At 55.1% G+C, this 25540-nt stretch overlaps 1 protein-coding gene across 2 annotated transcripts; it reads left to right on the top strand.

Moving 5' to 3' along the window:
• Positions 1-1185: 1185 nt before the first annotated feature.
• PCSK7 (proprotein convertase subtilisin/kexin type 7) lies at positions 1186-25298 on the top strand. 2 transcript variants are annotated; one of them, XM_035009012.1, is made up of 17 exons: positions 1186-1289; positions 3026-3145; positions 3270-3749; positions 4405-4539; positions 5141-5306; positions 6490-6580; positions 7371-7425; positions 7907-8045; positions 8885-8985; positions 11577-11744; positions 12440-12547; positions 12987-13089; positions 22268-22424; positions 22986-23080; positions 23909-24002; positions 24206-24323; positions 24623-25298. In XM_035009012.1, the coding sequence occupies exons 3-17, from the start codon at positions 3282-3284 to the stop codon at positions 24986-24988; spliced, it is 2364 nt and encodes a 787-aa protein (XP_034864903.1). In that variant the 5' UTR covers positions 1186-1289; positions 3026-3145; positions 3270-3281; the 3' UTR covers positions 24989-25298. The 2 variants fall into 2 exon arrangements, with proteins under 2 accessions (XP_034864903.1, XP_034864904.1); XM_035009013.1 differs by lacking the exon at positions 1186-1289 and adding an exon at positions 1477-1498 and having other exon boundaries at positions 24623-24988.
• Positions 25299-25540: the final 242 nt, after the last annotated feature.

Here is a 25540-nt window from a genome sequence, read left to right as displayed (position 1 = left end):
TTACTGCTCCCTCGGGTGCAAACATTCTGCCCCGACGGAGCCCAGGGTCGGGGGTCCTCGGTGCCCGGCAAACGGAACCGCAGGGCACGGGTCCTACGTGAGACTCCGCCACTACAGCCCAAGGGTGAGCGGGGCAGGTACGTCGGGCTGCAGGCTGCGGCGCGGGGTGGGAAGTCGAACGTATCAAGGGAATCCCTGCGGCGACCGCCAGCGAGGCGGCGACGCCGGGAGCGACGGGTGCTTGGGGGAGAACGGGGCACGGCCGCGAAAGGGACAATGGGGGAAGCGGCGCCGGGTGGCCACGGCCGCCTCAACCGGGCACCGCTAAGTCCGCCGCCTCCTCGGGCCGGAGCCCCCTGCACCTCTCCGTCGCCCCCCCGCCCACCGCGCTGCCGGCGCCGTCCCGTTCCTAGGCCGGGACCCCCGCCCCGTCCGCACGGGCCCCCTCCACTCCCCCCCGCCTCGACCCCCCGCCCCGGCCCCGGCCCCCGGCGTCGCAGCCCCCCCCCCGCACGCCCGCCCCGCACACACCTCCCGCGCCGCGCCCCCGGGAGGCAGTGGGGGAGGGACGGGACGCACCTGAGCGGGCGGAGCGGGGGGAGGGGGCGGCCGAGCCTCGGGGGGAGGGGTCGAGCGCCGGCCCGCGCGCCGCACCTCCCACTTCCGGCGGCGCGAGAGGAGCGGGCGAGGCTCGGCCGGGAGGGGAGCGGCCGCGACGGCACCTCGCCGCCCCCGACGGCGCCCTCTGGCGGCCAGCGCCGGCACCGTGACGGAGCCGCGGACTCCGCGGTAGCCCCCTAACATACGAGGGGACCCTCCCGGGGATGCGGGGAGGAAGAGAGGCGACGGCGAGAAGGAAGGAGACCCGGCGGAGGGAGGAGCCCCTCTGGGAAGGTCCCAGGGAGAGTCGGGGCCATGGCGATCAGAGAGAGAAGAGGAACGAGGTGTTTTTAAAAGGTCGCAACCGAGACGCCCTTTCCAGAGGACGCCATGAAGGGCAAGATCGTCCCTCCGGGCAGGGCCCCCGTTGAGGACGCCCCGACCACTCGGGGCGGTGGGGCCAGGCGAGCGGAGCCCACCACGCCCTCACGCCCCTCTCTCGGCGGAGGATGCCCGGAGCGGGCGGCCCCCTAGCGCCGGTTGCTCCGGGCCGCTCATCCGGGCCGGGGCCCCGCCGCTGATTGGCTGCGCCGCCGGGCGGAAGTGATGCTACTGTCACTGGCTCCCCGGGCTCCCGGGAAGCCGCGAGTTTCCGCAGGGAGGCGGCGGCGGCAGCTGCGGCCGGGCCGGTGAGTTGGGAACTCGGTGGGGGCGGGGCAGGGGCAGTCCGAGCGGCCCAGAGCCGGGGGCGGGGCGCGGGGGGCCGCACGGAGGGCGCCCTCAGCCCCGGCGTGGGGGAGCCCCGGAGTCGGGACACCGGGGTCACGGATCCCAGGGTAGCAGGGGTCCCTCTTGAGAGGAAGGACACAGTGCACGGGCCAGGCGAGGCCGGGGAGAGGTAAGTCCATGAAACTGACCTGGGACGCAACCTGGTTTCTAGGAACCTGGTGAGGAGGCTTCGAGGAGGGCAGCCTCTTGGGACAGGCTCTTCCCAGGACTCAGGGCTGCCCATATTCTTTCTTTCCTCCCTTGGCACCTAAGAGCCGTAAAGATACGCACAGCAGTTGGGTGAGGTTGTGAGCTGCTTTCAGAGAGTATTTAAGGTTCCTTTCCCAGAAACCTAGGGTGGGGATGGGAGACGGTCCTGCTCTGCCAGAGGGAGAGGAGGAAGTGGTGGTCAGGTTTCTCTTCTCTTCCAGAAATGTAGTGGGATCTAGGGGACTTGAAGGGGATTGCCTAGGTGGGGCATTACCTGGCTGTCTCGCAAGATGGTGTTCTACCTGGTGAGGTCTGGGAAAGGCCTCCTTGTATGTTGGGACGGTGGAGGCTACTGGAGGGTGGGGAGGAATTTGAGAGGGAATGTGCCCGGGAGCCTAAGGAGATGTGGAAGGCAGTTTTTTGGAGGGAAAAGTCAGGTGACCTAAGTTGTCTTCTCCCTTTCCAAAGAGACTTCAGTAAAAGACCTATTTTTCTTTTTTTTTTTTTTTTAAGATTTTATTTATTTATTTGACAGAGACAGACACAGCAAGAGAGGGAACTTAAGCAGGGGGAGTGGGAGAGGGAGAAGCAGGCTTCCTGTGGAGCGGGGAGCCCGATGCGGGGCTCGATCCCAGGACCCTGGGATCATGACCCGAGCCGAAGGCAGACGCTTAACGACTGAGCCACCCAGGCGCCCAAGACCTATTTTTCTATCACGTTTTAAGTTGGATCCCTTTGGGTGTGTGTGGGTACAAAGCCTTGCCTCAGGGTGACACAAGCACAGAGCAGATGACTCTAAAGAGGCCCAGTTGCCAATAGGTACACACACGTTCTGCTGTCACCTCACCCGTCCCTGGAACCACAGTTGCCCACCAGTTCTAAAGCTGGCCCTTCTGAAATCAAACCATGGGTGCCAGCCCCAGTTTAGAGCCTGAGCCCTCACTTGCAAGCCACCCAGCCAAGCTCATGCCTAAGGAGAGCCGAGTTTGGTGCTGCTTTCCAACTCTCCCATCATTTCTTCCTTCCCGCTTGCCCACTTGCTTTTTAGGCCTGTTCAGTTTTGTTTGCATTCTCGGGTTTTCACCATTTCCTCTGCTTCCTACCTACTCTTACCTCGCTGGCATCTGTCAGAGATACAGAAATCAGGAAGTTAGCTTCACCTCGACTTCTAGGAAATAGGACTATCTGCTTCTCGAGGAGGGTGTCTGGGCAACAGTTCAAGCCCTCTTCCGGGCCTCTGGGGAACACAGAAAAGAGGGTGGCATGATGGTTAAGATGAGAAGTAGGGTTTCTCTGCCAGTCTACAACCCACTTGAGATCCCTGGAAATGACACTTGATCATTGGCCACTTCCCTTGGTCACAGGTCATGGCTAGCCTCTGCTGGCTCCACTGGGTTTGGGATGACACCATTTCTTCTTTTCTTTTTTCTTTTCTTGGGACTCACAGGTCTGCAGTCTGTGCTCAGAGCCAACATTCCTCGGTGAAAGTGATGCCTTTTCTCCATTTGCACAAAATGAGCGTGAGGTGGTTAGCCAGACCAGGAGCTCAGCCTCACACAGAGTCCAGGTAGGACTGGGGCACCCTTGTGGAGAGTCGGCCCCGAGGACAACTGGGCTGAGATGTCAGCTGGGGGGAAGATTGATGTCTGCTCAGAATAAGGGAAGAAGGTCTCTTCTATGTTTGTCTGCAGCCTACTGCTCTGATGCCGAAGGGGAGGCAGAAAGTGCCACACTTGGATGCCCCCCTGGGCCTCCCCGCCTGCCCCTGGCTGGAGTTGGCCGGGCTCTTCTTGCTGGTTCCCTGGGTCATGGGCCTGGCAGGGACGCATGGGCCCGGAGCGCAGGGCCCAGGGGGGCTAAGCTGGGCCGTGCACCTGGACAGCCTGGAAGGCAAGGGGCCGGAAGAGACCCTGGAGCAGAAGGCAGATGCCCTGGCCCGGGCAGCGGGGCTGCTGAACGCTGGGCGCATCGGGGAGCTCCAGGGGTACTACCTCCTCGTCCAGCCGACCGGGCAGCAGCAGGAGCTGCCGGCGGAGGCCGTCCGGCGGCGGGCGGAGACTGTGTTAGCCGGGCACGAAGCTGTCCACTGGCACTCGGAGCAGAGGCTGCTCAAGCGGGCCAAGCGCAGCGTCCACTTCAATGACCCCAAGTACCCGCAGCAGTGGCACCTGGTAAGCCCGACCCAGCTGTCTTCAGCTCCCAGGCGGAGAAGTTTGGGGTGCTCTGTTCTCTAGAGGGCTTTTGTATTACTCTCCCGTGGCCCCCATCCTTTGCCTGAGGACACATTTCTGTTGGCTTCGGTGGCGTGTTTTGCCCTCGGGCTCCACCTTCCCTGTGCTCGCTTCTGGAGAGCCAGTGGACTGCAGAAGTGAGGGGGTGGGTGCTGGGGCGAGGCTGCCCGGGCTCAGATCCTGCTCCGTCACTTACGTGAAGATCGTAACATTATGTACCTGGTGGAGTTCTGGCTAGGAGAAGGGAATTCATATATGTGTGCCTCGCGCTTGGTGAACACTTGGTACCACATGGTGTTATGTAATGTTCATAGGTTATACATCATACGGCCTAATTATTGTATCCTCCAACCCTTGTCCTTGCCACCATTTCACTTGTATCACCGGTGAATGATGCCAGGCCTTCTGGAGAGCGAGGTGGTGGCAAAGCCCTCCCTTGTCCCTCTGTCCCCACCTAGACCTGTTGGTCTACAGCCACTGCCCGGCCCTTTGATGGTGGCCGAGCTAGCTCTGACTTATCTGTCTGTGAGCTGCATCATGTGTCACTGGGCTCCCAAGGCTCTGGAAATAGCTCCTGACCCCATGTCTCCTACAGAATAACCGGCGGAGCCCCGGCAGGGACATCAATGTGACAGGTGTGTGGGAACGCAATGTCACAGGGCGAGGGGTGACCGTGGTGGTGGTGGATGACGGAGTGGAGCACACCATCCAGGACATCGCACCCAACTACGTGAGTGGCCCTGGGACGCCCCCTCCGACTCCCGCGTCTTACCCCCTTCTTTATACGGCCCCAGTCTGGCCCCCTTTCTTACAGGTCCCCGGGCCACCCAAAAGGGCCTGGGATGTGGGATGGTGTTCTTCGTCCTCCCCTCTCCCCCAGCCAGCATTCCAGTCTGGTAGTTAAGACCAGGAAGAGGACTCCAAGTGGCACTTTTCCTGGTTCTGGTTGCTGCTCCCCACCCTGGGCAGTAAGGAGTGGCCCCTGGAGGCAACTTCCCTCTCCCCATGAGTTCTGAGCACCTTCCTCTTCCAAAGCCTGGTCTTTAGGTAGCTCTAAGTCTCTTTTATCCTGGGCTTCCCAAGCCACGGAGCCATCTCCTGGGCCTGTTTCTATAATGGACAAGAGAGAAGTTTGCTGAGGCCTGTGGCACTTCTCCGTTTTGCCCCACGTGTCCTGTTCTCATGTCTGCAGCCTGAGAGAGAGAGACGGGCCTGTTGCGCTGGCTGGGAGCCCCAAAGTCCCAGGTTGCCCCAGGTCTCCTCTCCCCCTGGACTCCAGGACCTACCCGTTACAACCTGTGAATGACCACATGTCCCTCCCAATGTTTCAGAGCCCCGAGGGCAGCTATGACCTCAACTCCAACGACCCTGACCCTATGCCACACCCAGATGTGGAGAACGGCAACCACCACGGCACGAGGTGTGCGGGAGAGATTGCCGCAGTGCCCAACAACAGCTTCTGTGCGGTCGGAGTGGCGTACGGGAGCCGCATAGCAGGTACCTTCTGCTCTAGCCTCGGTGGGCTCCTCCCGTGGTGATGGTCTTCACTCCCTGCCTGCCCCTCCCCTGAGCGCTGAACCGCGTTGATCCCACTCTCAACACACCTGGCATTGGGCAAAGGGTAAGCTTGTAATAGGTGTCTGTCAGACATATCAGTTCATTGATTTTGTTCAGTGCAGTGGTGTTTCAAACTTGTCATTAGCCGCAAACCCTATTATATAAAACAGATAAAAGGGGGAATGGCCTTGATGTGGGACAGAGGCCTCAAGCCCCAACCACTCAGTCACTTCCCCCCTTTTTCTGATCGTGGTTACATCCCATCAAATGACCCGACTCACTGTAACAATAACTCCTTTTCCTTATCTAGGTTATACTTGTATTTTCGTAATTTCCCAAGTACCCTTTTACCTGCCTTTCTTCCTTGTTCCGGTCTGTCTGTGGAGACGCCCCTCCCATCTCCTAGCGCTCCAGCTCCCAGCCCTTCTGATGGTTGCTGTCTGCACTCCCTGCTTTCAGGAGAGCTGAGCAGCTCTGGCCCCCACTGGAGCTTGTTCTAAGGCTCTTTCTCTCAGTCTTTGTCCACCAAGGGAGAACGTGAAGGGCCTGAATGGGGGAGCCCTCCCAGACTGCTCAAAAGTGCGAGGAACCTGCAGACTGAACGGATTGGCTATATTCCTCTTACTCTCCAGCAGAGGGCAGCAGCCCTCTCCATAAATGAGCTCCAGAGTGAGCAAGAAACTTCAGAGCCAAGTCCCTTCTGAAAGCTCCGTTTGTCCCTACGTGGCCACCAGGATGTGACCCACCCCATTTCAGAGGGTGAAATTAGGCATCCATGGAGCAGTAATGGTAATGAGTACCATTTTTTGGACACCTTCTATGTGTCAAGCACCACACCGGGGCTCTATGTGATTAAGGATGCAAATAAGGGAACCTTGGCTACCTACATTCTAGCCCAGGCCTCTTCCCACCAGCCCGCATGATCCTTAAAATCCAAGATTTAGCATTCTGTTAAAAAAAGAAGAAAAAAAAAACATTCTGGTACATACACATGGTATAAAACCTCAAGGGTACCAGAGCGCTCAGAGGGAAAAGTAAGTCTCCACGTGTGGCTCGCCACCACTCAGCTCCCCGTCGGGGGGACCCGCGTGGTCGAGGAGCTGATGGGGCCCTCACTGCCTAGGTATCCGGGTACTGGACGGGCCCCTCACGGACAGCATGGAGGCCGTGGCATTCAACAAGCACTACCAGATCAACGACATCTACAGCTGCAGGTATGGCAGAGCCGGGCACAAAGCCTCCGACACGGCAGGGCAACAGGTGCCGACCGGGGTCCTCCCAGCTTCAGCCCGCAAGTCCATCACTCTTCTCTCTCCAGACCCCCGGCTGCTGGGTTCTCAATCGTACGCCCCACATCACCCCAGTCATCGGGTTCCCAAATGACGAGTACGCCGGTCTGCCCCGTGTTCACCTGTTTCGTGAGCTCAGAAGGGCTCCTCCCCCACCACAGCCCAGCCGAATGCCCAGCACCGGTTCCCGCCACCCTACACACGTGAATGCACCCGCAGCCTCGGGTTCTGGCGATGGTTGGGGAGCGGCACCGATGGCACCCCAACCAGCACCCCCCTTAAATGCATGACATCATCCACAGTATACATTTCACTTACCCAGGAACTTACACAGATGGAGTACTTCCTTTGTGGGTGCTCTGCCATCAAGCCTTGTCTGAGATCAGGAGATGGGTGGCCTCCTGTCCCTCTCTACCAATATGTATTGTCTCCTGCTCCGTAGGACCTGAGAAAGGATTTTTAGGGGCAGGTGAAAGTAGTCCTAAACTGGGAACGTTTCTAAGGAAACAAAGAACCTTGTCACATACTTCTGTTTTCCACTCTGGAGTGAGGGCTGGACCTTTGCACCCTGTGTCTTTAATCATGGGGGGCCTGAACTGGAATGCTTGGGAGGACAGGAAGAGCTCAGGCAGGGGGGTGGTCAGTTGGGACTGGGAGGCCTGGCTGGGCCACCATAATGGGGCTCTGGCTCTTCCCTCTGTGTATTTCTCAACAGCTGGGGACCCGATGATGATGGGAAGACAGTGGATGGCCCCCATCAGCTTGGAAAGGTAACTGAGCTGCATGAAGATTGCGAGACCCGGGACACCCTCTTCATTCAGGTCCCAGAACTACTGCAAGTCTCTCCCTTTCCCACCCTACCCCCGTTTGTGGTGCCAGACTCATGGCATCCAGCCCCAACACCTCCTTTTGGGCGAGTCCTCCTAACCTGGAGGTGGGGGAGCGTGGGGGACACCAGTTCTTAGAGAAATGGAACAGTGCCTTGAGTTGTTTCCCTGTGATTTTGTGACCTACCCCCACCTCCCCCATCACTGGCCCCACCGGATCTGATAAGCAGCGAACTCACATCAAACACTTGCTCAACTCACAGCTCCCTCCCCTTCTTGTTTCCATCTTTAAATCTCTCTCCCCGTTGCCCCAGTGCCTTTGGGCTTTTTTCCCCTTTTCTTTCTAGAAGGGGAGGAGGCTACTGGTATGGACGGTGGAGGTCTTTGAGTTCCTCAGCTGACGCAGGACCTTTTTGCTCCTCAGGCTGCCTTGCAACATGGGGTGATTGCTGGCCGCCGGGGCTTTGGGAGCATCTTTGTGGTGGCCAGCGGCAACGGGGGCCAGCACAACGACAACTGCAACTACGATGGCTATGCCAACTCCATCTACACCGTCACCATAGGTAGCGGCCTGGCGGGTCTGTGTGCGTGAGAGCATGTGTGTGCCACTGCGTGGTGAGGGGCTCTGCATTGGTGTGCGTGGGACTCAGTGGCGAACGGGTTGTGTGGTAGAAGGCTCACATCTTGGGGGGGGTGTCCCTCAGTGGGGAGGGTGGAGGGTTGTGTATTTGGGGCGTGCCCTGGCTTCCATGGTGTCTGACTGTATGAGCACGATCTTCTCCTCTTCCCGGTCATAGTTAAGGAGGGACTAGCCCTGCTTCGGAGCATCTCAGGGCCCTCCTTCGATGTCACCATACCCCGGGAACACTTTCAGCCCATCCTCTGGCAGGCCTCCACTCCAGCCTCTCTTCCCACGGGCCCCTTGCCTCCTGCTTGAAACCCTCCCTGACCCCCACTAGTCTGAATCAAATGCCTCGCACCGGTGCCCCCCACCACAGCATCTGCCGCCCCGGCTGTATTTACTTACCCTACTTGCTTCCTGACTTGGCTCCTTGAGATCAAGACTGTGGCCTTTTCCGTGTGGCCCTGATGCCTCTCACGGTGTGGGACCCACAGTAGATCATTAATAAGTGAATAAATATGGAGGAAGATGAATGTGTGAACAGATGAGTAGCTATAGAGTGGAGCCCCCCCTCCCAGTTTTACATGGAGCCTACTGAAAGAATGGTGTTAGGGCCCAGAATCCCCTCTGCCATTTGAGGTTGCCTCTTCAGGTGAGGAGTGCGTGCCCGCCGAGGCATTTGGGCCACAGAGATCATTTTTTAAACTCAGGACAGCCTCCCAGATGACAACTCTGATATCATCAGGCCCCTAGCTCTCATTTCCCCTACCCTGTCCCCAGGCGCTGTGGATGAGGAGGGACGGATGCCTTTCTATGCCGAGGAGTGTGCCTCCATGCTGGCGGTCACCTTCAGTGGTGGGGACAAGATGCTCCGGAGCATCGTGAGTGCCTCCTGGGCCCTGCACTCCCTGCCCCTGTCCCACAAGACATCTCTCAGGCAGCACGGCCATATTTCTCTGGGTCCATGCTTCCCCGCCCGCCCCTCCAAGTCCTCCCCCTTCCCTAGCAGATCTGGGTCTCAGAGGGTATGCCACTGTTGGGAAATCAGAGCTGAGGACCCTAAACAAACCTGCACATGGTTTTTACCTTTAACATTTTAACTTACAAATATATATTTTGCTATTGGGACTAGTACGCATCACACTGATTAAAGAACTCTTTTGAAATGTCTCCCTTTGGTAGAATTTGGGCTTTGGCTGATTCCTGTGGGCTTAGGGAAAAAATCTTCATTCCACTGCTCTTTAGCCCTTACGTAAACACTGTGAGTTCTGGTCACGTTCCCCATCAGGAGTAAAGCCAGTGGTTGTCTTCATGGAATGGGCGGGAAAAGGAGTCTGGGAAATGCGTCTCTCAGCCTAAGAAACAGTTCTTTCCTTGGAGCTAGAATTGGAGCCCTATCTAACAAGAGATCGGAGCAGGGGAGTGGGGCTTCTCACTCTGGGGAGCCTTTTAAAGAATTCAGGGTCTGATGCCCACACCCAGCTGGCTTAGCTCCATCCCACCAGGCTTAGGCCAGGTCTCTGGCTTGGGACCCAGAGCTCCCTGCCTGTCCCTGCTGACGCGAAGAGAGTGCTGTGGGGATAGGAGCTCCAGGGAAAAGCTGGGCTGGAGCCTGGGGTTGTCCTTCTCCAGTGGCCTAGGTATGGATGTCTCTCTGGGGCCATTGGGAATCAGGCCGCTTTGTCCTCCTGCTGGGTCACATTCATTCTCCAAAACTGATACTCAGTTTTGCCAATAAGTGACTTCTGGCCAACACACAGTTCCAAGGCCCTGGGCCTGTGGCCCTCAGCCTCCCCCGCCCAGAGAGAAAGAAAAAGGGAGTGGGCTAAAGGGAACATGTCAGAGGGGCTTTGCCCAGCAGTCAGGGGTCCGGTTCAAGGGCACCGCACCTCCCCCACCCAGGCCAGGCTGGGTGAGGAGGAAGAGCAGGAGCAAACTATGCGCTTGGTGCCCTGGCAGAAACCGGGGGACCCACTCACCAGGAAGGCCTCCCCTAGCATGGCTGTGACCGGTGCTCAGCAGTGCCTGGCTGTTCTCCTAACTCCCCTCCCCCTCATGCCCCACTCCCCACCTTCCACCTTCCCTCTGAACTGTAACTGGTCCAGAAATGAAAAGAGAGTTTGTTTAGCCAAGCTCCCAACTTTTGGATGTCCTTGCCTTGGAAACCGCCTGTTGCCAGGGTCTGTTCAGTGACCAGCTGTGTGGGGCAGCGGTCTTCCTGGGAGCAGGGCATGAGCATGTGCTGTCCCCCTGCGGGGTGCCTGGGGCGCTCCCCTGGACTTTCCTAGGGCTGCCCGTGGCTCCCGCCGCCGTTGGCATGTTCACCGCCCTCACAGCCACACACGAGACTGTCCCCGTGACGCTGTTTCCTTAAGAGGAAAAACCCCATCTGCTCCCTGGCACAGACCAGCCTTCCCAGTCTCATTGAGACTACAACTTGGAGGGTTTTTTCCTTTTTCTTCTGGGAGAGCACGGTGTGGGAGTGAAAATTACATCTCTTGGCAACTGCTCTAACAGCTGGGAGGGAAGCAGTCAGTACAACGGAGAAAGGGCAGTTCTTGGCAGAAGTCAGCACCCTGGTATCTGACCCAAAGAGAAGCCTGGAAGAAAAAAATTCTCTAGTCTTAACATTGGCACCATGTCCTAGATCCAAAGAGCCACATCGTGGAGCAGATTTAGGCAAACCCTTTGTGGGTCCAGGGTTGATCAAGAGAACTTGAGGCCATCTCTCCCCTCGAGGTAACTCTCCTTCCCCACCCCCACCCCCACTGTCGCCTCCCACCTCAGAACCACAGGTAGAGAAGGGGGGCTCATGGGAACCACACTGAGGCACCAGGCCCAGAGCGGTGAGGCAGTTTGGGCCAGGGCGGGCAGGCCGTGTAGACATGAAGCCCACGCTGAGCTCACGGGGTGGGCAAGGACACAAGAGGAAACTGTGTCCTGGGAACACACTCCCTTTGTTCCCACTGATGTCACTCCAGCCCCTGTCGCTGAGCTGCCAAGTTGGATTTCCTTGAATGGTGCCGTCACTGTTGTCCCAGCTCCAGCTGGGGCCCGGGAGCTCCCCTGGCCACTTCCTCTGTCTAGCATGGCTGCGGGGCTTGGAGGGTTGGGGTGGGGAATTTGGGAAACCGTTACAGAGGAGCAGGAATCGGGAAAACTGTCCTCTGCACTTGAGGCGTCTCCCACAGCTCCATCTCCTTTCTGCCCACAACCAGACCCTTCTAAGTAGCTCTTTAGTCTTTATTCATCTTTTCTCAGTTCTCCAGAGCTTGTCCGGTGGGGCCTCGAAGGATTAAGGATCTCCTTTGTCCTGACCCGCTAGCGGGCCTCCCTCTGGTCAGAGACTCAGCTCTCACAAAGGAAGGGCCCACCTGACAGGCTTACTCTGAGCGCCCGTCCCCCATCCCCCTCTGCGCAGCACCTGGGAACTCCGTGTCTAACCCTGCCCCGCCCCCCATCCACTGCCCAGGTGACCACTGACTGGGACCTTCAGAAGGGCACAGGCTGCACCGAGGGCCACACAGGGACCTCCGCCGCAGCGCCCCTGGCGGCGGGCATGGTAGCCCTGATGCTGCAGGTGCGGCCCTGCCTCACGTGGCGGGACGTCCAGCACATCATTGTCTTCACAGCCACCCAGGTGAGACCCTCGCAGCCTTCCCCCCGCTTCTGCTTCCGCGGACTTGCAGGGAGCGGGAGGCTTCAGGCTCACCCGAAAGTGTGGTGCCAGATGCTTCTCAGAGTTGCCCATGTACAGAACAGGTGTGGGCACCCCATCCAGATCGCAGGCCTGAACTCATTCTTGCCTGTTCTGCCTGAGCCATTTCACCTGCAGAGGAGTACTCTGGGCTCCCTTACTCCGGGGGCTGGTGACATCATGGGGCTTTGACCTTTCGTCCCAGCTCTCCTTGGGGAACCCATTCCTCGCGGCCTTAGTGGGAGAGTCTGGCCTGGGTCAGCCAGCAGGGCCAGCAAGGAAGCCAGAGTTACATGGTTGACCTTAGAGTTGACCCTTGAACGACATGTGGATCCGCTATAAATGTATTTTCTTTTCCTTAAGATTTTCTTAATAACATTTTCTTTTCTCCAGCTGACTTTACTATAAGAATACAATATATAATAGATGTAACATACAAAATTTGTGTTTATCAGCTGTTTCTGTTCGCAGGAAAGCTTCTGGTCAGCAGCAGGCTATTAGTAGTTAAGGTTTGGGGAGTTAAGAGTTACACATGGATTTTCCACTGTGGGAGGAGGGGGTTAGCGCCCCTTGAACTTGTCCGAGGGCCACGTGTATTTGGGAATCCGAGAGACTAAGCAGGACCTCTGTTCCCTCAGTACGAGGACCGCCGCGCCGACTGGGTCACCAACGAGGCTGGCTTCAGCCACAGCCACCAGCACGGATTTGGCCTGCTCAATGCCTGGAGACTCGTTAACGCTGCCAAGGTGAACGGGTGTTGGCAGGGCAGGGACCCCTGCATGGAGTGACCGAGGGAGGGGGCCAAATGCCTAAAACCTTGCCTGGCACGTCATAGGTACTTAATAAATGTTCTTCATTTCGTTTACCCTCATGCCAGCTGATACCCGTTTTTCAAACAGAGAAGCAGGCTCAACATTCTCACTGAAGTTTCTCAACTATTGGTAGAGAGTGTAGCTTGGGGCTGTCAGGGTGCTCTGGTTCTCCTCCTGCACCCTGGATCCAGCCGCTCGCTCTGGTTCTGTGTTTCGGTGCCGTGGGGAGCACTCCCGGGTGTCAGCAGGAGCCTCAGGAGTGAAAGGAGGTGATGAGGAGAGGAAAGATAAGAACAGCTGGGCCCTAAGGATCGAGTGGATGAGTGTGTGTGGTCCGTCTTGTTCATTCACCACCACCCCTTTCCTTTAATAGATCTGGACCTCTGTCCCTTACTTAGCTTCCTATGTCAGCCCTGTGTTAAAAGAGAACAAGGCTATCCCGCTGTCCCCCCACTCACTGGAGGTCCTGTGGAATGGTAAGTAGCCAGCAGAAGGGGTTAATCTCGGGCCTGAGGTTTGGGGCGGGGTGCCCGGGAAGTCAAACTCCTAGTCCCTGCCCGATTCTACCCCCTTCCTTTAGGAGCTGAGCTCCAGCCAGACCTGTGGAGTTTTCTTTGACCATTTTAGGACATGTTGCTGCTTCTGACTTGGCTGGCCCCCTGGCTGCTTAAATAAGACCTTTCTCCTGAGTTACTAGTAGTGGAAGGAACTGCTGAGCAACCGGTTAGAAGGGCAGGAGGGGGGGAGGGGTGGCCCTGGGACTTGAGCAGACGAGGCAGGACTTGAACCACGCTGCTTTGACTCCCATGCCAGGAGCTTGCCAGGCAATCCTCTTCAGCCCAGTGGCCTTTGGATGAAGTAAATGAATCTCGTCCTTTGACTCTCCGGCTTGGGTGATACAGAAGTCGGGTGGTGTGTTTCAGGGCGGGACAGGAGGGTGCGGATGTCTCCCTGGGGTGCCGTTGTCTGTCTCCTGCCCCGCCTCCATCACACCCAGGGTCAGTGGCATTGTGTGAAGTGCTTCGGGCCAGAGATGGGGTTTGCGTCGAGCACCGAGGTCGGACCCCTTCCCAGAGAAGAGGGAAGCTGGATGGGGATGCTTGGGCCTCTGTCAGCAGATTCCCCCGAGTTCCCGTGTGAGAGTTTCCCTACTCCCAGCTCTGGGGGGGGGTTTCTTTTTTTTTTTTTCCCTTGAAGAATTTTGGCAGGCAGAGTTATTTGCTTATTTTTTGTGAAGATTGAAGCATGCCATGTTTTGGGCCCAAATTAGAACTCCGTGCTCACTTACCCCGGTTTGCTCCTAGAAAGTGATCAAACCAGAGCAAGAACAGAGGAGGAATGGCCAAAGAAGGGAGCCCAGAAGGGAGGGGCAAGGACAGCTTCCCTCGGGTGGAGATCTCCCTGAGAAGGGTTCTGTTGTCTCTCTCCCTAACCATGGCCAGCACTTGCCCAGCTTCCCTCTACGTGGAAGGAAATCCATGGGCCCGGTTCATCGCGTTTTCCGTAAAAGGAATGCTATCTTGGAAAGGGCATCAGCCAAGGCAGAGAAGTGCAGGAACATTCCTGGGAATGCAGTTCAGTCGGAACCCCCGGGCTTTGCACTGATGGGTCTTGGAGATGGCGTGCCTTTTAACTGGGACCTCTCACCCAGGACTCCCCCTCTGTCCTTTAAGTAACAAAGTAATGCATAGGCACACTTGTCAAATGGGAGTTGACTTAGAAGAGGGTTGGGGGCCTTTCCAGCCTCATCATCCTCTGCTTCCCACTGACCAGGGAACATTGCCCCAGCATGTGACAGACCTTCCCAGCAACCGCTTGTTTGTCACTGGGAAGCACAAAAGCAAGGACACGTTGTCCTGCGCCGAGGAGAGTGGGAAATGGGGTAGTGGGAAGAGAGGGTGAAGCAAAAGAAGGCGTAGGCCCCGAGTTTTCTAGTGTGGAGGGCAGGAGGCAGGACGGCTGTGAGTTTCTGAGCTCAGCAAAGGTGCCTTCCCCTCTGTTGGGACTCCGCTTAGCCCCCAAGCAGACAGGACGGAAAGTACAAGCTTGTGGGCACGCTCGGACGCCGAAGGGAGTCTAGTTAATACAGATACGCCCCTGTGACCAAGCTTTGGTCTCTTCTCCCAAGACCTGGGTGAATCGGTGTCTGAGGGCCCAAAGTGAACTTTCTGTCGGGTGCAGGGAGCTGAACGTCGCTGAGAGAACAGAGGGGGTGCAGTACTGCTAAGACTCTAGAGCAGTGGTGTCCCGCAGAACTTTCCACAGCGATGGAAATGTTCTCTATCTGTGCTGCCCAATTCAGAGGCCACTGGCCGCATGAGGCTATTCAACACTTAAAATGTGGCTAATGTGAGTGAGGAGCTAAGTTTTAATTGTATTAGATTTAAATTTGAATGAATAACCACGCGTGGCCTGTGGCTGCCGGACTGGGCAGTGCAGTGCTGGGGCCAGATAGGATGAGGGCGAAACAGGGGTGGGGGCCCCTTGGTTCCTTTAGATCTGACTCTGGGTCTGAAATCTCCACCAGAGGGTAGGAGGGACAGTGGGATTTGGGAGGAGCGTCTACAACACAAGAGAGTCTGCATGTATTCAGGAAATTTCCTGAAACCCCTTGCGCTTGCCCTTTCATCCTGTTTGCAGCCTGAGGGTAACTGGCTAAGCCTCTGCGTAGGCAAGAGTCCTGTTCCTTCACTTACACCTCCCCCGTCACCCACCCTCTCCGTCTCCAATGACTCTTCGTTCTGCCGTCACACATCCTCGGGTCACCTACCGGGAAACAACTGAAAGTCCCTGGTGGCCTTTAACCTGGAACCCTTAAAAGTGAATGAACTAAAGCTACTGCTCACTGTTATCACCCCCTCTCTCCACCACTGAAGACTTGGTTCATTGCTCACAGTGCCACGTTCCCTGGTCAGGCCCAGGGCCTAGTTCAGAGTTCACCCTTCTCGACCTTTCTGCGGCTCTGACCCTATTCATGGGGCCCTGGCAGCAGCCTCCACGACCTCCTCTGCTCCAGAGCCCTCTCCTGGCTTCTCCACCGAGGTCCTCATGTCCTTTGTGAGCTCGGTCACCATTCCCAGACCAGGAGTGCCTCTTCAGACTCCGCCCTTGTTCTCTCTCCTCCCTTGCGTGTCTCCCTCCGTCGTGCAGTGGTTTTCATGACTTCAGCTACCACCTCTCCACAAGTGATTCTTAGCTCACAGTCTCTTCCTCTGATCCCTCACAGTGGGAGGGTTAGAGATTATCATAGCTTCCGCAACATCACGAGCAAAGGGAGCCCCAGGACCTTCTGGCCAAGGGGTGAGAGTCGAAAAAGACCATGACTTACCAAAGGTCAAATAAGAATATTAAGATGATCATCATCAAAATGACTTGAATGCTTTTTACAAACCACGCACTATTCTGAGTATTCCTTCATTTAATGTGGTACCTCACTTGGTTCTAGCGGCCCCATATGCACGGTCACCTAAGTCTCTGTCCGCACCAGTAAGGGCATGTAGCATACCCCCTCACACATCCTAACACAGACGGGCTCTCGCAGGGCTCTCTTTGGATTCCATTCTATTCCATAATGTTCTGGAACATGGCATTGACTCTCCGTGAGCCCCTTGTCTGCCACGCTAATGCTCTCCTCCAGCCATGCCACCAGTATCTCCCTGCAGCTTTCTATGCCTACGCCACCGTGCGCTGTTGGGTATCCCACCAACACGTGGCCCGTCACATATACATTTCAGATTTCATTGTCACCCTTCAAAAGCCAGCTTGCTCTCCAGGTTTCTCCCATTTTCTGTCAGAGCCATTGCCATTCCCTAGACTCACACGCTGGAAGCTCTGGGGTTGTCAGCCCCTCTGTATCCCTTGCTTCTCCCCAGGTCTTCCCCTGTCCATTCCCCTGCAATGGAGTCTCTCACGTATTTCTCTGAAATGTCTCTCGATTGATTCACTCATTCATTCTGCTAATGCGAGACGTACCTCATTCCAGGCACTGTATTAAGTTCTGGGGATTCAGAGATAAGACAGGATTCCTGCCCTCAGAAGCTCACAGTCTGGTAGGCAGAAGGCAGCCCGTCTGCGGTAGAGATGACACGGCTGTCAGAGACGGCTCCCACCCAGGGAAGACAGGAGGGCTCTCGGAGAAGCCAGGGACTGACCTGAGCTGGGGGAAGAGGGGAGGAGAGGGACATCCAGACAGCAGGGGCCACACATGCAGAGTCGACAGAGCTTCGGGGAGCTTCGAGTCGTGTGGTATGTCTGGGGCAGGGGTGTGAGGGGCAGGGCCAGATAGAACTGCAGGGACCTGGCCTGGAAGTCTGTGTGTGCGGAGCCTTCAAGATAAGTTGTCACCAGTTGCTGGTAGGGAAGGGTGAAGGAGAGCAGTCCCTTGTCTTTTAGAGCTGTATACTCAGTCTCTGCTGGTAAGATAACAGGGTGCCTGGGGATGCCTTCACACCACTCTGGGAAGGGGAAGAAGTGGGGACCATTGATGAAATAAGATTGGCCATATATTGATAATTATCGGAGTTAGGTGTTGAGAACATCTGTTCCATTTTTTATATATGCCTGGAATTTTCTGTAGTAAGAATGTATATATAATATGAATGTATATATAAATATATTTATATGAGCATTTATATTTTTTAATATATAAAAAGATTTCTAAGTTTTTGAGCTTGAGCAACTGTCTAGTTAGTATTGTCATCAAATGAGATGAAAAACCCAGGCCAAAGAACAGATCTGGGCAAGGGCTGGGGAGTATGAAGTACCAAGGCCTGGAATCTGGCTCTGCTGTTTGCAGCTTCTTGGGGCAACATCTAAAGGTTATATCCAGAAAGTGGTTGATGAAATAAGTTCAAAGGTCTAGACTGGTGGCAATGATTTGGCAGTCACCAGCATAAAAAGAGAAGAAAAGGCCTGGGGAAGAGTGAGGTCCCCAGGGTTGGTGGGCTGACAAAGGAGAAAAGGATAAAAGAGGACCTGGGACACAGACTACATTAAAGGCGTGGACCAAGGAAAGCCGCTTCCGAAGGAAAACAGGAGCGATGAGATGGGCCGGTGGGGGTGGGGGGTAGGAGGAAGTCAGGAGGAGGGTATCGTGGGAATTTGGGGCTATCTCAGTGAGAGAGGGCAAGGAGACAAGGACGGAAGGGGCGGCCCAGGGTTTGCCACACAGGCCCCTGGTGCCCTCGAGAACTGTTTCTGGGTACTCACAGGGGCAAAAGCTCCATCGTACCTGGTTGAATAATTCATGGAGGCAGGAGAAGATTTCTGGTTAAAGATGGCAAATTGTTATGTTCTTTTATTTCCTCTTTCTCCCAAAACCTCACCAAAATAAGAATAAAGGAATGAAAATTGTATAAGCACAAGGACAAAGAGAATGGGAGAGAGACCTCAGCAAATGAGAGATTTCTTCACATTTTTGGAAGATGAAAAATGAATGGAGAAGTGAGCAGGGCTGAGGAAATTGCATACCAAATGCCTGCAAGGATGATACTAAGAAATAAGCCCCTTCATGCCACACAGTGCCAATGGCCTCAGGACTTGGAAGTCCCATGTGCTCCAGGAGACAGAGATGAAGTAAGAGGTGGAAAATAGGGATCGGTGAAAAGATAGATGCCAGGGCACCTTCTCCCATCCTTGGCAGCCAGGTGATGTCCCTTCCCTATGCCAATGCCAGCAGGAGTTGGGAAGTTTATTCTCCAGGGACAGGGAGTGTCCTGGGAGAGGGGGACCCTTCCCTCCAAGCCAGCTGCCCAGATCCCAAGGCCCTGGCAGCCAGGAGATCGGTGGCTCCTCTCTGGAGCAATGGAAGGACCCCTCATCGAAAGACTTGGAGATGCGGATATGGAGGGCTTCTCCATGAACCAGTCAGGTACCAGGCCAACTAACTTTAGGGAAGCCTACCAGTATAAAACTCCACCCATGCTTAGAGCTTCCAACTGGCTCTAAGCTAATAGGGATCACTGGCAATTGAGGGAAAAAAAATTTTTTTTTAATATTTATTTATTTGACAGAGAGAGACAGTGAGAGAGGGCACACAAGCAGGGGGAGTGGGAGAGGGAGAAGCAGGCTTCCCACGGAGCAGGGAGCCCGATGTGGGGCTCGATCCCAGGACCCTGGGATCATGACCTGAGCCGAAGGCAGACGCTTAACAACTGAACCACCCGGGCGCCCTGGAAAAAAAAAATTTTTTTTCAGGCTAATAGGGATCACTAGCCATTTGAAAAAAAAAAAAAAAACAAAAACCTCCAAATCCTGAGGATGATTGTTTTCAGTCACTAAAACTCAGCTGAACTGATTATCCTGGGATATGGGATAAGTACGGGGAGGGATATATGGGAAAGTAGAATAAGGATACTTTCAGACATTGTCTGAAACTGCTGGGAGAGGCAGCTGTTCTACAAGGAAGGATAAACCAAGGGAAGGAGAGGATGGGGGAGAAAAAGAGGGAGTGTGGACAGAGAGGAGACAGAGCCCAAGGCAGGAGAGGAACATCCCAACCCAGGGGCAGCGGATAGGAACAGGAGACAGGGAGCCAGAGATGGAGTCTCCGGGGGAAAGTGGCACTGAGGGAGTTTCTGATCTGTTTGTTCATTTGAAGAAATAGTATTCAGATAGGTTATGCAGTTTGGGAAGAATGAGTAATGGGGGACATGAGTTGAAATAAACCAAAAAACAGGGCAATTATTAACGCCAGAGGGGACATCAGCAAATTGTTCAGAAAATGAAATATAATCATTATATACTACTTGGCTAAATTCCATATGATATTTATAGGGTCATAGTAAGGAAACAAAAGATTAACTAAAAGTGGTGATGTAATTATTTTGAGAGGATGGAGGGGAGGGCAGGGTAGGAAGAAGGTCTGGGTGTGGTGTTAAATCCTCATCTGCTTTAACTAGAAGTCGATAAATAATGTCTGAAACTGATAAACCATGAAATAGTCACACATGCCTATTATTTGGAAACATGAAGGTAGATCCCAGAAGGAAACAACCAAAAGCAATAAGAAGTGTTTGCTTCTGGGGAGTGGCTCACAAAGGTGGTGAGGAATGGGGTAGGAAATTGTTCTTTTACTTTTAAAACCATGTAGACTGTCTTGACAGGAAAAAATGTTAAGAATGAATGGGAGGGTAAGAAGTAGAGATAGTGAATGTAGACATCTTTTCCAAGAACTTTACCAGTAAAGGAAAAGTAATATCTGATACTTACATGGTCTTAATACTCAGTACTGTGCTAAGTACTTTATGTGTACGAACTAATATAATCCTCCTATCAACCCTACAAAGTAGGTACTGTTACTATCCAAGTTTTCTAGATAAGGAATCAGTTCTCTGAGCTAGGACAGGGCAGACTGGGACTTGAACCCAGTCTGGATGGCTCCAGAGCCCATGTTCTTCACACCAGTGGGCAGAAGAAAGTGAAGAGTTGAGAAAGGGTTTATTTGTTTTTGTTTTTCATCTGTGGTAGGAAAGACATAAGCAAGAAGATCCAGCCAAGAAGATGGCTAATGGGGCTGGTCCGATGTTGGACTCTTGCCAACCAGTTACGTGAAAGGAAAAAACGAAGGAGCCTGGGAGAGTAAACAAGAGGGTGTTGGAGAGCCGAGCTGCGGGATCTTAGACGCTAGGAAAAGAGGAGCTGGATGGCACTCAAGGAAATGAAGGAAGGGATCAAGAAGGGTGTGGGGAACGCGGAGAGATGTCCTTGTTTTCAGAGAAGGTGGGGCATGGGCTTTGAAGACTTGCCAGATGGAATGAAAGGCCATTCACTCGTGCACACATCTGTACCCAGAGAGAGGTCAAGATTGTTATTTCCCAACATGTTATCAGGAAGTGGGGGAGCTTCTTTGTTGTCATTTTTGCTCAGCTATTCTCCTGATTGGCCGTCAGTTAATTTGCATTGTTATCTGATGAAACCCACAATGAGAGTTTCTAAACCCTTCAGAAGTGAGGCAGTCCCAGATAAGGACAAGGCCTGGGGTGTGGTCTTGGAAGTGGGTGCGGACGTGGGGTGGACCGAGGAGATAAACAGTATGAGGTCACGATGCGGGACAGCAGCCCCCTGAGCACCTGAGCGCCGAGGGGGGGGCCGGTGCGTTTCGGTGGCGAGCGCAGAGTAGGGGGCTGAGCAGGAGGCCAGCGGGCAGGGGGCCTCTGAAGGACGGAAGGTGGTGTCACAGATTCTTGCCCTTTGCTTCTCCTCCTTCCATCCTAGCTGTGCATGCTCTCCCTGGAAGGTGCAGGTGCTGGTCTCCGCCTCGCCCGTCAGAATGGATCCGTGGAGGAGGTGCTTTAGAAAGAATTGTTTCTCCTTGCCACCTAATTTTTTTTTTTTTTTAAGATTTTATTTATTTATTTGACAGAGAGACACACAGCGAGAGAGGGAACACAGGCAGGGGGAGTGGGAGAGGGAGAAGCAGGCTTCCCGCCGAGCAGGGAGCCCAATGTGGGGCTCGATCCCAGCACCCTGGGATCATGACCTGAGCCAAAGACAGACGCTTAACGACTGAGCCACCCAGGCGCCCCAACCACCTAATTTTTTAATATTCCCCAATTGAGTCTTGCCCTTCAGTCGTTTGTGTTTTTCTTAAACTTTGTTTTGAAATACCTGTAGATTCACAGGGAACTGCAAAGCAGTGCTCAGGGGAGTTTCACGCACCCTTCTCCCCGTATGAATGTCTGAAACAATTCTGGTCCAGTACCAAAACCAGTACAAGGACATTGCTATGGTCCATAAAGCATATTCAGATCTCACCTGCCAGACACGCACTCCTATTTGTACGAGTGTGTGTGTCCGGGTGGGGGCGGGGCTCCCTGTAGGTTTACCACACGTGTAGCCTCATGTATCCACCACTACAGCCAAGATCCAGAACACCCCAGCCTCACTAGACTCCATCATGTCACCCCTCTGTGGCCGTGCCCGCGCCCTCGGCCCCATCCCACGTGCCTGGCAGCCACTCATTTGGCATCCGTCTCCACGCTTGTGTCGTTCATGAGTATTACACAACAGAAGTCACGCTCTCTGTGTCCTTGTGAGGTGGGCTTCTTTTCATTCAGCAGGATTTCCTCCAAGTGTATTCACTTGAGTAGTTTTTTAGAAATTTGTACTGCCTTCCGTATGAAACTCGTTCGTTCCCCACCCACATTTGGACTGTCTCCCCTCCTGGAACGTACCACTGCCTACCAGCACTCTACTGGTCTGCGTTCATCTCCTTCTGCGGACGGTCCCCCTGCCCTGTGCCTAGAGCCTGTCTGTTAGGTACTCCTCACACCATCTCGTTCTCCACTTGCAGGTAGAAGGCAGAGATCATGTCCAACTTACTTTCTATCCCCAGCATCTAGTACAGTGCCTGAAATGCAGGAGGTACTCAGTAAATTCTTTTTTGAATGAATGAATGGTGGAAGCTGCTCTGTTTGGTTCTTATATTGTGTCTTGAATATGTGATCTTCCCAATGAGACTCTAAACTAGCCTGTCAGCCCCTCGAAAGTGGCCACGACATCCCGTTTACTCGCGCGCACTGGGTCCCAGTTAGGGCTGCGTTAGGTGTGTGTATGGGGTTCGGTGAGTATGTGCCTTTGTGTGTGGGGGGAGGAAGTGAGGGCGTAAGTGTTGATGGGGCCGGTTTCCCAGCTGCCCAGCCTGACTCCCCACAGTCAGCAGGACGGACCTGGAGATGTCGGGGCTGAAGACACTCGAGCATGTGGCAGTGACCGTCTCCATCACTCATCCACGACGCGGCAGCTTGGAACTGAAACTGTTTTGCCCCAGTGGCATGATGTCCCTTATCGGCGCCCCCCGCAGCATGGACTCGTACGTATGCCTGCCCGTGCCTTCTGAGCTTTTTTGGGCAACGAGGGCCTTGGCAAGGAAAGGATAGAGGGAAAGTGGGCGCCGGCACGTCCTCAGCTGTCCTGGCACGGGCTGGCCAGGGCAGCGGGAAGCCATTTCCTCCCTGCTTTGTAGAAGTCGCTTACAACGAGCAAAGCACTGCCCTTTACTTTCTCTAATCCTTACAAGAACGATGCAGAGGAGACTTTACTCTCCTTTTACAAAAGAGGAAACAAGTCACAGAGCTAGTAAGTGCCTGAGGAAGTAACACTAAGCCTAGATCTCTCGAGCTCCCCGGCCTGTGCTCTCTCTACATTTGCTTTTCCCACTAGGACATGTTGACAGGAGTCCCTCATCTCAGGGGAGCCCTGGGAAAGGGACAGCGCTTGGGGACCCCTTGTGGCACGCTCCCCAGTGGCTGTAGCTCAGGCCACAACGGCTATGTCTTGATGGCTACTACAGTTAGGAAATCATGTTTGTGGGCAAAGGGTCGGTTTCCTGCCCCACGCCTTCCGGGTTTTCTCCTCTTTTCTTCTCCCCCAGAGATCCCAGTGGCTTCAGTGATTGGACCTTCTCCACTGTGCGGTGCTGGGGGGAAAGAGCAAAGGGGACTTACAGACTCGTGATCAGGGATGTAGGTAAGGCTGCCTGCCCTTCCGTCTGGTCCCTCTGGAGCTCAGAGTCCCCGCAGAAACCATCCCACGGAGGAGACCGAGGGTTGCCATTGGACCGACAGGGTAGATGCCAAGAAATACACCCCATCCAAAATATGGGCACTGAAATCTAAGATTGTCCATTGATACTACCTCGCATAGTCCTTGGAGACGTGACGGATCCATTTTTCCGCAGGATAGCAACAAAAATTCCTTGTTGAACACATTTCAAGTCCTTTCACATGTAACCATCCTTCGACCAGCCCTGGTAGGCAGGTACGGGCAGGACTAAGTTTCGCCATTTTTTGTTTTTGTTTTCTGTTGTTTGTTTTTTTGCTGTTTTTAAACTGAGGCCCACCCAGAGGTCTGAAGGGACTGGTGCAAGGTCATACAATATTCCAGTGAGAAGACTGGAAACCGAACCCAACTCTCCTGGCTTCCAGCCAAGTTAGGTATTCACTAGACTGCTGGTTTTCAAACCTTTCTTTAATTTAGTAGAAGGACATTTTTTTTCCCAAGCAAAATCCCAGCTGAAACCCTAAAATATGGAAGAGAGAAAGGCAGAACGTCTTTGCTTCGGAGTCACACCTTTCAGCCTCCCCGTCTCCATCCCTGAAGGCCCCCCCCCCCCCCCCCCCCCCGGCCCCCCCCCCCCCCCCCGCGAGGCACATCTGCAGAACCCCTGGGCCGTGGGACACAGACCACTGCGGCGGCAGATGTGCGGTCGAGTGCCCCCAGGCGGCGGGGCGGGCGGGGCTGTTGGCGCGGCCGGCGGAGGGGCGGGCCTCACGACTGCCCTGCTTGCTGCTCTAGGAGACGAGCTGCTCAGGGCTGGCACCCTCCGGCAGTGGCAGCTGACCCTCTACGGCTCTGTGTGGAGTCCAGTGGACATCAGGGACAGGCAAAGGTGGGTGCCAGGTGCAGGTGCGGGGGGGGGGGGGGGGGGGGGGGGCAGCTCCTGGGGCCGGAAGAGGCCACGTAGGGAGTTCCACCTCCCTGGGAACCCGCAGCACGCCCGCCCCTTCTTGCTGTGGGGCATCCTCCCTCTCCAGGTGTGAGGTGGGAGAACCAAGCTCAGGAGGGCGTCCTCATCTCTTTTGTTCTCCACAGACTGTTAGAAAGTGCCATGAGTGGAAAATACCTGCATGATGGCTTCACTCTGCCCTGCCCTCCCGGGCTGAAAATCCCCGAGGAGGACGGTTACACCATCACCCCTAACACCCTCAAGGTGCGAGGGCCCAGCCTCCAGCTCCAGGCGGGTGGGCAGGCAGGAGTGTCCTGGGGGATTTAGTCCTTGCTGGGGTACTCCAGGTGACTTGAGAAGTGGGGGGTTCGGAGGAGCTGGCCGGGTCCCCACTCGACTAGCTAGCTCTGAGAGGGCGCTCCTTGGGTGGGGGAGGCGAGTGCTTTGGGGCGGGAGAGGCAGTCCCTGGAAGGTGACAGACTTTCTGAGCTCATTGTTCTGGGTTGAGAAAAGCCACAGACTTTGGGAAACCATCCCTAACTTGGGTGCTTGACTTTTCCCAGACTCTGGTGCTGGTGGGCAGTTTTGCCATCTTCTGGACCCTTTACTACATGCTGGAAATATACCTGAGCCAGAGGAATGTGGCCTCTCACCAAGTTTGTAGGAATGGACCCTGCCACTGGCCCCAACGAAGCCAAAAAGCCAGAGAGGAGGGGACAGAACTAGAATCAGTGCCACTTTACAACAGCAAGGATCCAGATGCAGTGGAGACAGAAAGTGAGGGCCCTCCCACCACCTCTGATCTCCTTGCCCCAGACCTGCTGGATCGAGGGGACTGGGGCCTGTCCCAGGACAGGAGTACCCTGAACTGCCCTCATCATCACCTAGCCCCAGACCTGTTGCAGGGGAAAGAGGAGCAGATTTGCTGATGCAAGGCTCAACAGGCTCGACATGGGACAGGTTCTTCCTTCCCAAAGCTGGGGAAGCCTGGAAGGCTGCTCCGAAGTCCCGGGAGCTCTGGGGAGAAGGCAGCCCTGATGCTAACATCAGGAATCCACAGGCCGAAAGAGCACCCTCTGACTACACTCAGGGAGGGCGAGGGCCTTCTTAAGGTGCAGTGACAGAGGAATCGTGCCAGAGAATAGTGTGGCCACGCCATTGGATCTTCCTCCGACTGAACAGGAGCTTCTGGTGACAAGGTCTTGGACAAGGGCTCGCGCCCCCCCCCCCAGTTGGGCAGGCCTGCCTCCTCATTTCTCCTGGGCAAGCTGGTGATGTGGGTCATAGGGACCCTCACCCATGCATGGGTGGGACAGGGCCTGCTATGGCCAGAAGAGCCTCTCCACAGAAATGTCACCGGGGTCCCTCGGGAAGAGGGCTTGGGGTGAAGGCTGAGAAGAGCCCGTGGATCTATGCCTGTCCTTCTAATGACCCAGGACCTAGAAACTGCAGTCTTTTCCTCTCCCTCCCCCCCTTTCTGC

The sequence above is a fragment of the Mirounga leonina genome, unplaced genomic scaffold (assembly GCF_011800145.1).
Source record: "Mirounga leonina isolate KUSES-001 unplaced genomic scaffold, KU_Mleo_1.0 Mir_153, whole genome shotgun sequence".
In the NCBI taxonomy this organism is placed as follows: Eukaryota; Metazoa; Chordata; class Mammalia; order Carnivora; family Phocidae; genus Mirounga; species Mirounga leonina.
Note: the sequence above shows the minus strand (reverse complement) of the source record. Positions and strands in the feature narration are given on the sequence as shown.

Excerpts from the sequence above, each read along its gene's own strand:
- PCSK7 (XM_035009012.1), top strand. The coding sequence starts at position 3,282 with ATGCCGAAGGGGAGGCAGAAAGTGCCACACTTGGATGCCCCCCTGGGC. Across the intron at positions 8,986-11,576 it reads ACAAGATGCTCCGGAGCATC|GTGACCACTGACTGGGACCT; the intron begins GTGAGTGCCTCC and ends TCCACTGCCCAG. Across the intron at positions 24,003-24,205 it reads GACATCAGGGACAGGCAAAG|ACTGTTAGAAAGTGCCATGA; the intron begins GTGGGTGCCAGG and ends TGTTCTCCACAG.